Raw genomic sequence first — 10,477 nt, 5'->3', positions numbered from 1 at the left:
AAACCCAGTTACTACCCCTTGTGGTCACAATATCTGCAAAATTTGCCTTGAAAGGTCTTTTAGTGCAAAAATGTTTACCTGTCCAGTATGCCGATACATTTTAGATAGTAAATATGAATTTAAAGTGAATAAAACCCTAAAAAAGGCTCTTAATTCATTGTTCCCTAATTATGACGATGATTTTTCAGGTTAATTTAGTGTTAGCTTTTTAAGTCAGTTGTGTTTTGCTCTTATTTTTCTATTCTTCTTTATTCATCTCTTATTTTCTTTATGTTTACAGGCATTTTCTATCTCTTTTTTATTGCTATCAAGAATAATTTCGGAACTTTGTTCTTTGACAGGACTGTAAAAATGATTTTGTAAAATTGATTAATAGTAAGATGTAGCAATGTTTTCTCGGAAAATTTATTCCTTGGAAGTGTGGCGAATATTGTCAAATAGGTTCAGTCATTCCAGTCTTGATTAATTGTTTGATTTTGTTTCGTTTGTGTTTGATTCCGTATCCTCTGACTCTATGAATGTGTTCATATAGCAGTCCTCGCGTTTAAGCTGTTCCGGCCTTAGAAACAAGTAAACGCCATCAAAATTACAGGGAAGTATCGACAAAAACGCTAATTCATCAGATTTTGAAGCTCATGCCCACCTTCAACCCCAATTCCTTTGCCCCTGCCTGATGCTTCTCGTCGGAATCATTGTTGGGAAACAAACACGATGCCGCTAAGTGGTGGCTAGAATTGATTTAAAATTGTTAAGGGACATTTTCATATTGCTGTTTTTGCGTGCAAACCTTGTATATGCAATTTTTGCAGAATGTCAATGACCTCAAAGTCAGTGTTTCAACTTGCGTTGAAACCCTGAAAATTTTAGAAGCTTTAATAAACCGACTATGACCCGTAGGGATATATATATATATAGGGATATATATATATATATATATATATATATATATATATATATATATATATATATATATATATATATATATATATATATATATATATATATATTTACTTAAGAATCATTTGAATATATTGCATAAAATTAGTTAAAAGTCATTTATATTTGTACCGGTTTTTAATTAAGGCATTCACAAAAAGCTGTTTTTTTTTGCATTAAATATAATCGGAACTAATTCTGATATTTTTTTCTCCTGAAAAGATTTTCTGCATACAAGGTAAGCACACCACGACAGAATATTTATTAATTTACCCATCTCTTAATTTGTTCTGTTAAACTTTTCTGTATTTTCTTATAATGTGAGCCTTACAGAAGCCAGTCTGGCGAAGTTCGTTTTTTAAACGATTGCTTGTTTAAGCATATTGTAAAAACTATTTCGAAAATAAAAATTAATACCACTTCAGACAAAAAAAAATTGTCTTTGAAGAGTCAATTTTTTTGGTAGTAACCAGATGTCACACTAAATCCCTCGTGAGAACATTCTCAATGCTGAACACACACACAAAAAAAAAAGACTTTTTTCATTGGACTCTACCAAAAGCCGTGGACTTTTTTTTTTACTGTTTATTTAAACTGGCTTTCTAAACGGCTCGTATTATCACTGTCATTTGTAACATTGTAAACCTGGTGAAAAGTTTTTTTTTAAAGTAGTTTAACAAAATTATTGACGTTTTTTGAATTTTATGAATTTTTTACTGCTTATTAGTTCAGTCGTGCTCAGGCGATTTTTTTATGGTTTTACGAAAGTTTTTACTCTTTTTAACATTTTCGTATAGTTTTTCTAATTTCAACATTTAAAATTTTGTTTAGGTAAACTCTTCAAAGTGAGACTTTCGTCAATATTAAGAAAAACATTTGAATTTATCATCGATGTTTCTCTATACCGTCTTGTCCGTTTTCTGCTACCAAGTCATATGCTAACACATATGTTGAAATGTGATTTCTAATATTGCAATTAAGGCTTCAAGTTCCTTGACCCCAAGTTGAAACTTAAATGCTGTATGCATTCTTTTTAGTTTTAATCATCATGTCTCTTTTGTGTTCAAATGTGCTAGTTATCATTCAGTTCATATTGCAGATGCGATTGAAAGAGACATTAAAAATTGCCTTTATTGTAGTAATTCGAGTATGCTTAAATAATATACTGCATAATGTTTCATTGTTTCATTGATTTTCTAGCTAAAACATGAAAATACCAGTTGATGTGCCTTTTAATGCTCTTTCCCAATATACTTATCGCTGCCCTTGCAAATTCTATTTTGAGCCCTTAAAGGGACCCTTTACAAACCACTCGATTTAAAATCCAAAGGCAAATTTTAAGTATTTTTTTGGTTGCTTCTTTTTTTTTAATTATATTCATTTTTTCATTTTCACTTATTGGCGAAAATTTCACATTTTCACCTTTTTCCTCGTCATGATAAAATATGATCTTTATTCCTCAATTTCAAGGAAATTGGGCCTAGTCTTCAATTCTCTAGCTAAAACATGAAGATACCAGTTGGCGTGCCTTTTAATGCTCTGTCCAAATATGCTTATCGCTGCCCTTGCGAATTCTATTTTGAGCCCTTAAAGGGACCCTTAACAAACCAATCGATTTAAAATACAAAGGCTAATTTTAAGTGTTTCTTTGGTTGCTTCCTTTTTTTAATTATATTCATTTTTTTTCATTTTCACTTTTTGGCGAAACTTTCACATTTTCACCTTTTTCCTCGTCATATTAAATTATCATCTTTATTCCTCAATTTCAAGGAAAGTGGGCCTAATCTCCAGTGCAATTGCCCCCCCCCCTCAATTTCTCAATTCCTCAATTTCAAGGAAACTGGGCCTAGTCTTCAATGTAAATGCTCCCCCCCCCTCTCCTTCCAGCGACACTTTAAATTGTGCTGATCGTTTAAAAAGCGTTTATAAACATTTTTTTTGCAATGTTCCAATGCCTTTAATGTTCTAATGAATTCACGGTTGGGAGGCTGGTTCAATCGATGTGCCTTTTAACGTTCTTCTGATTAAACTAATTACTACCCTCGCAAATTCAGTTTTGAGCCCTTAAAGGGATCCTTAAAGTGGCACCTTATTTCTTGTTTTTTAAAATTCAATCAATTAAATATTAACTTAAATAACTTTTTAATTTTATTTGTAAACTTAATTTTCTTCTTTTTTTTCGATCTTATCGCTTGAAGCAAATTTGCAATCTACTTTATTTGTGGTAAGGAAAAGTCACGCTAGTTGTATTTTGATAGTTATTGTTTGAATTTTGAGAAGCCAAATGGGTATTAAAATTATTTAGTAGTTTATATGTAGATTTTTTAAAGGTGGATTAGAATGGAGTGTCTAAAGACATTGTAAGGGCAAGGCTTTCTACTCCTCTTAGGTACAATAAGGGTTTTGGGGGAAGATTGGGAGGATGGAGAATGATGTATAGTTGATTGAAAACAAGGTTGCAAGAGAAATATTAGTGTATGTATCATTAATGTATTTCCACGGTTAAAGTGGTGCCATATGGCGGGAGGGCACCTTGCAAAACCGAGAATGGTATTTTTGGTGGTTTGGTAATTTATTGCAGTATACCTGGTTTTCATCAATTATGTTTGGCTACCCAAATAAAAAATGATAATAGAAGTTTTTAATTTAGTTTAGGTGCTATTAAAGTTTGAAATTTAAGTAAAAAAGATTATTGTGTCACCAACACAGCAGGTGATTGGAATTAAAACAAAAGAAAAATAAAAGTCAGGCGAGAACTATTGACAACGTTGAAAGTGGTGGAATTAAAAGATTTCCCAAGTTTATTTGTTTTGATCGTAATAGATCCATAGATGTGGAAAAGGTGACTGTTTAAAAGTATAAAACGTAAAATTTGTCTTTACTTGCGAAGGTAGCGATTGGTGTATCTGAAAGAGGTTTAAAAGTTGCAAATTAGTAGGTTAATGGTATATCTAGCAAATTAATCGAGGAAACCGAAAATCTACCCGTTTTTGAGGGTATGGTTATGGAAGGTCCAAGATTGAAAAAAGGTTAAATTAAGATATGGCATGGCCTATCTTCCACAATTAATAAAGATGTGGAGTCCTCAACAGCATTAGTTCGAAACATGTTTTCGTGGCACTGGCTTTAATCCAGGCGGGGCTGTGATAGTTATTTTATGTAATAAATACACTATATTAGCAAATAAAATTTCACTGTTATAATATTATCAAATTAATTGCGGTACCATTGCGGTAGGCCATTTACGGTAAAAATTAAAATTGCCTCTTCAAAAAGAACTAAATGATCGGGATTTTCAAAAAAGATATGCAGGGCCAAAGCAGAATCAAAGTTGTTATTTTTATTTTCAAATCTCACGGACTTTTCTATTTAAATTTTGTGTCATGCAAACGTTCCCCAAATTGTTGAAGGTTCCTTCCAATGTAAAATTTTGAATATGAACACGAGACTCAATAGACACCACTACCGAGTATAGGGTAAGTTTTATCCATACCTGAGATGAAAAAAAATGTTCAACTTTTTGTTTAGTTTTGAAATAAACGGGGAGATGAGCAAAAATATACAATTTAAAACGAAAGTACAGAGAATAGATTTAAATTGACTAAAATTTAATATTATAGAATAAGAATAGAATATATTTATCCACTACAATAGCCGGAGCGAGCATTAGCATGTCATGACAAAAATGATTTATACCTTCAAAAACACTCACAGGAAAATTTAATCAAACATTGTATTAAATGTTTATTAGAAGGAGCCAATCACGTCCTCATTCCCCACAAAGTAAGTGGAAATCCTTTACTACTGACAAATTTCCACTGATATCTCTGAAAACAGCACTTTCCTGCACGCCTAAGTTCTGACCTTAGGGGTTCAATTAACCACAAGTCTAGATTATTCATAATAAATTAACAGATATTTTGCAAAATTTTGTAAAAAAAATCTAATATTTTTTTAATAAACAACAATGAGATGTGGCCAGCAATGTGGAAGGATGTAACTGGTATGTTCCACTCATGTCTACGGCTCTTCCAGTGTCCTCAAATTTAAAATCATGGATTTTGTTCGTCCCTAAAATTGCTTAAGCTTTTTGAACTAATCCAACATTCTTTGGAATTATATTAGTATTTTCGAATTGAGGAAAATGGTGAGTTGGAGGGGGAGGAGGCAAACATTTTCTAAAAATGTAAATTCAAAATATTCTGGGTGGAGACTGTTAGTGGGCACATTATTTACATATATTGCTTACAAACACCTTTTGAGACCATACTGACTTTACAGCCCCTCCCCCTCGAATGATTCCACATACAGCCCTAGATTATATAAAAAACTCAAATAGAACAAAATAGTACCATTCTATTCCTTATTTTAGGTTCTTTTCAACACACTAGTCGTTACCCCAACAATTTGCCCTTCCTCCTCTCCCCAATGTACCCGTATACAGCTTTAACAACATATTTGTTTTCTGTTGAACATTCTTTGTTCTGTTGTAAACCGGATTTGCTATGTAGACAGGCGGATATCTAGTTTAGTCTGACTGACTATTGAATATAGGATATTTTTTTTTATCCGTTAAAAATATGGATAATAGTGGAAGAAGACGTGATAATCTGATCAATAAATATACTGCGTATTATAAGGTAACAATTCTATTGTTTTAGTGTTTGATTTTAGTTTGAAAGCCTAAATATTCTAGGGCTATATATATCCTAGCCGAGTCGGTTGGTGCGCTGGATTCGGGATCCTTTGTCTGAAAGGACGCGGGTTCGAATCCCAGTATACCCAATTGTTCAGTTTGGGACGAGGGTCGGTGGAGTGACTCTGTAAGCTTAGCCAGAGTCGCCCCAGCTCTAAATGGGCACCTGGAGAAATTTGGGGAAGGTAAACAGGAAGGGTGTGCGAAAGCACAGGATGGTTGGCCCCCAACCCCCCATTGCACTTGCTGGCTGAAGGGCCAAGAAACGGAGATCAGCACCACCGGTAGGGACTGTAAAGTCTAATACCGTATCCTTTTTTTTATATATATGAGACCATGAGATGGGGTGGTTATGAATTAACTATCAGAAACATGATTTTAATAATGCTAAAGAGCATAAAAAAAGCAATTTGAAAATGAAGAGCCGCCACCCAAAGACTACACATTTTTTAACCATAGGCAGCGCAATAGCCCTGCCCAAGTAAAGAATGATGTTGGCACAATACATATGTTGTTGTTGTTTTTTTTTTTTTTTTTTTTTTTTTTTTTTTTTTTTTTTTTTTTTTTTGTATTAGACCAGGGCACTTCTTATCGAAGGAGTTGTTGTAAAAAATTCAAAAAGGCTCATTTGATTAGAAATTGAAACGGCTAGTGCCCTCTTTAATAGTCAAAGTGATTGGAGGGCAACTAACTCCCTTTTCCCCAAACATATCCAATCAAAGTTCTGAAATAGCCGTTTAGTTCAACTTAGATGAAAGGTCCGGAAATTATGTCTTCGAGGATGACAAATCTCCCCCAACCCTCAAACCAAGGGTTGTAAGTTATGTACTGGGGGCGTACATGGTTTTTTTTAGAAAGCGCTGTCTAAATATATCGCTGTGATTGGAAAACTGAAGCGGCTAGTGCCCTTTTTAATATTCGAAAGTGATTGATGGGCAACTAACTCCACGCCCACCCTTTCCCCAAACATCCAATCAAAATTTTGAAACAGGCTTTTTCGTCCAACGGAGTTGAAAGGTCCGGAAATTGTGTCTTTGAGGATGAACTCCCCCCCTTCCACAGCCCTCAGGGTGAAGGTAGTAAGTTAAGCCCTGTAGACATAAAAGGTTTTTATAAACAGCGTTGTCGTAGAAATTTCAAAAAGGGCTCGTTCGATTGGAAATTGAGAGGGCTAGTGCCTTTTTGATAGTCGAAAGTAATCAGAGGACAAATGCCCCCACCCCGCCCGTCATTTCCCCAAATACTTCTGAAATTTTTGTTGGTATAGCCATTTTGTTTAACGTGGTTGAAAAGTCTGGAATTTTTTCTTTGAAAATGACAACCCTCTACAACCGTCAGGAAGGGTTGTAAGTTACGCCCTTAGGACATATAAAGTGTTGTTGTATAAACTTCAAAAAGGGTTCATTTGATTTGAAATTGGGAGGAAAAGTGCCTTTGTTATCAGTCGAAAGCGATCGGTGGGAAAATGCTCCCTCACCACGCCCATCATTTCCTTAAACATCATTTTATTTTAAGGCAGCCATTTTGTTCACTGTAATTGAAAGCTCCGAAAATTCTTTCTTTGAGGATGACAAATCCCCCTCCCCCACCATTCCTCGGAACATGGGTTGTAAGTTGTGCCTTGGGAGCATATAAGGTTCTCACAAAGACCTTACGGCCAGAAAGGCCGTAGAATAAATAGTTGAAATTACTAAAAATACTTTAGCATAAAGAGCAAGGTATTTATCTCCTCCTAAATACCTCGCTCTTTATGCTAAAGTATTTTTAGAACCCCTCATATGCGTAAAAATCTCTGTTCGTTTTAAGTTTCAATGCTACTTCTTCCTTTCATTTGAAAAAACGTTTTCATGTTTATTTTTCATTGTTTTCTTATAGTAATGCTAGAGAATCCTGCGCCCTTGCCATTGAATTTTTCTTCCCCCATGACAGATTCCTCCATGGAAAGATCCTCCAACTTAGCCCCCTCTCCTCAGCCCCACACCCAAACAAAGTAAAATCCCCCTGAAAACGTCTGTACACTTCCCAATAACCATTACTATATGTAAACAATGGTCAAAGTTTGTAACTTGCAGCCCCTCCCCCAGGGATTGTGGGGGAGTAAGTCATCCTCAAATACATAGTTATTATGGTTTTCGACTATGCTGAACAAAATGGCTATCTCAAAATTTTGATCCGTCGACTTTGCGAGAAAAATGAGCGTGGGAGGTGGCCTAGATGCCCTCCAATTTTTTTGGTCACTTAAAAAGGGCACTAGAACTTTTCATTTCCGTTAGAATGAGCCCTCTTGCGACATTCTAGGACCACTTGGTCGATACGATGACCCCTGGGGAAAAAAAAAACAAACAAATAAACACGCACCCGTGATTTGTCTTCTGTTAAAAAATACAAAATTCCACATTTTTGTAGATAGGAGCTTTAAACTTCTACAGTAGGGTTCTCTGATGCGCTGAATCTGATGGTGTCATTTTCTTTAAGATCCTACGACTTTTAGAGGGTGTTTTCCCCTATTTTCCTAAATAAGGCAAATTTTCTCAGGCTCGTAACTTTTGATAGGTAAGACTAAACTTGATGAAACTTATATATTTAAAATCAGCATTAAAATGCGATTCTTTTGATGTAGCTATTGCCGGGTCGCTCAATAGTAACCGGCTCAGGAGTAACCGACACTAAAACTTAACACGAACAGAAATTACTCCGTATATGAAAGGGACTTTTCCTCCTCGACACCCCGCTCCTTGCGTTAAAGTTTGATTCTTTCTCGCAACTCTACTTTTTAAAACATAAAAAAACTTTAGCGTAAAGAGTGGGGCGTCGAGGAGGAAAGGCCCCTTTCATATACGGAGTAATTTCTGTTCGTTTTAAGTTTTAATGTCGCTCCTTACTTTCATTTCAAAAAACTTATTTTTTTATTTAATCTCACACAAAGGGTGGTCGTATATGCTTTGGAGGGACTCACTGGATTGGTAATCAGAACTTCTAGTGCTCTTTTTAAGTCAAAGTGATCAGAGCGCAGCTCCCCCTCCCCTGCACGCACACACAAGCATGTCGATGCATCCAATAGATATTCTCGAGATGCATCCAATAGATATTTTGAGACAGATATTTTATTCAAAATAGTCCAAAGATGATATAACAAGGCTTTTGAGGTTGATACAAACCGTCAGAGCCTAAGGATGAGGGTTTTAAGTCATGCCTCTGGGGCATTTCAGGTTCTTATGGAAAGGATGGCTGTATAAACTTTAGAGGTGACTCTAAAGTTGAAATTGGAAGTTATAGTTCCCTTTTAAGAGTCAATAATGATGGAGGTCAACTAGCCCCCTCCCAGCTACCCCCTTTTCACCAAATGTACCAATTTGTTTAAAATAGTCCAAAGAACATATAGCAGTCCCTCCATGGTTAGAACAACTTTCCAGAGCCTGGGGCAAGGGCTTAAGTTATACCGTGAGGGCATATAAAGTTTTTTATAGACTGGGTGGTCGTATTAGATTCAGATGAATCTCATTTAATATTAAATTGGAAATTATAGTTCGCTTTTTAATAGTCAAAGTGATTTAAGAAACCCCCCCTCCACCCCACGCTCATCGTATTCCATAACAAACATCTAAACAAAGTTTTGAGATATCAATTTTTTCAGGATTGTTGAAAGGCCCAGTAATTATGGGTTTGTGGATCTCAACCCCTCTCCCCCGCCCCCCAATCAAATTACAATAAAAGTAAATTACCCCCCAGACACTCAATCAAATTGTTTAAATGTTTTTTACTTTTATAACTTTAATAAATCAAATATTGTAATATTTTAATTAACAAATATCAGTATATGTATATTAAACTGACCATTCGCTTCCGTTTGTGTTTTTTTCAGTAAAGTACAAATTATGTTCTGGCCTTGGGAAGGCATAGGGTTTTCGAGCCTTACTTATGTTAATTTCTGTTCGTTTTGAGTTTTACCCGGTTTTTTATTGCAGCGTTCTACGCTTGTTAGATTATTTGGTTGATTTTTGCTCATTTTTTAATCAGTTTTCAATAAAAGATTCAACCGTGCTAAAAAATCACCGTGACGAAAGTTAAATAGAATAAGTAAACACTCTACATAATTGTAAAAATTCCGGAACGCTTTTCGCTTATCTCATTTCTTAGAAGAGTTTCATAGGTGCCTTTAACTAAAGACGACACATTTGTTGATTTTCAATTAACCATCCTTAAACCTCTCTTTAAACATGCCATGATTACGGTTAAAATAAAAAAATAAATGAAAAAAAAAAACATCGAAACCCCTAATATAAAAGAAAATAGAATCTAAAAAGTTTGAAACTTGGAGAAATAATCATCGCGGAGAAACACATAACATAATGTTCAATAAAATGTCCAACCCTTCTCGACAAACCCCATGCTAGAATTTAAATGAAAAAAAATAAACTGGCTATAGAAATAAAATACCCCTCTGTATAATGGAAAAGAAGTTGTGAAACAATTCTCTCTTGTCCTCTTCCAAGTACCAAGACCAGAGGCAGCCATACCCAGGGACTGCACGTTTGCTAATTTCAATAAAAGTTTACATCCTTCTTGAAAATTTCATGATAACACTTAGAATGAAAAACAAAATATAGCAAACGCCTTATCATATATAAAATTCAATCTAAAATGTTTGAGACGTCGAGAACTAACCATCGAAATGGCCAATATAAGCTGAGCACCGATACTAGAGGTGCCGGTACTCAAAGGCTGTTCATTTGGTAATTTTCAATAAGAGCTTAATCCCTTCTTTACAAATTCCATGATAAAAGATAAAATGAAAAAATGTAGTAAATCTTCTATCATAAGCAGCGCAATAGCAATTCATAAGTA

The 10,477-nt window shown here is 34.8% G+C and overlaps 1 protein-coding gene across 1 annotated transcript in view; it reads left to right on the top strand.

The window, feature by feature from the left end:
* LOC136036161 (E3 ubiquitin-protein ligase UHRF1-like) overlaps window positions 1–3,725 on the top strand; it is a 178,392-nt gene extending 174,667 nt beyond the window's left edge. The window contains exon 9 of the mRNA XM_065718225.1: window positions 1–3,725. Coding sequence (XP_065574297.1) covers window positions 1–193 — 193 coding nt within the window. The 3' untranslated portion in view covers window positions 194–3,725.
* The last annotated feature ends 6,752 nt before the right edge of the window (window positions 3,726–10,477 follow it).

This window comes from Artemia franciscana, chromosome 2, assembly GCF_032884065.1.
Source record: "Artemia franciscana chromosome 2, ASM3288406v1, whole genome shotgun sequence".
In the NCBI taxonomy this organism is placed as follows: Eukaryota; Metazoa; Arthropoda; class Branchiopoda; order Anostraca; family Artemiidae; genus Artemia; species Artemia franciscana.
The sequence above is the reverse complement of the archived record's forward strand: the minus strand, read 5'-3'. Positions and strand labels throughout refer to the sequence as shown.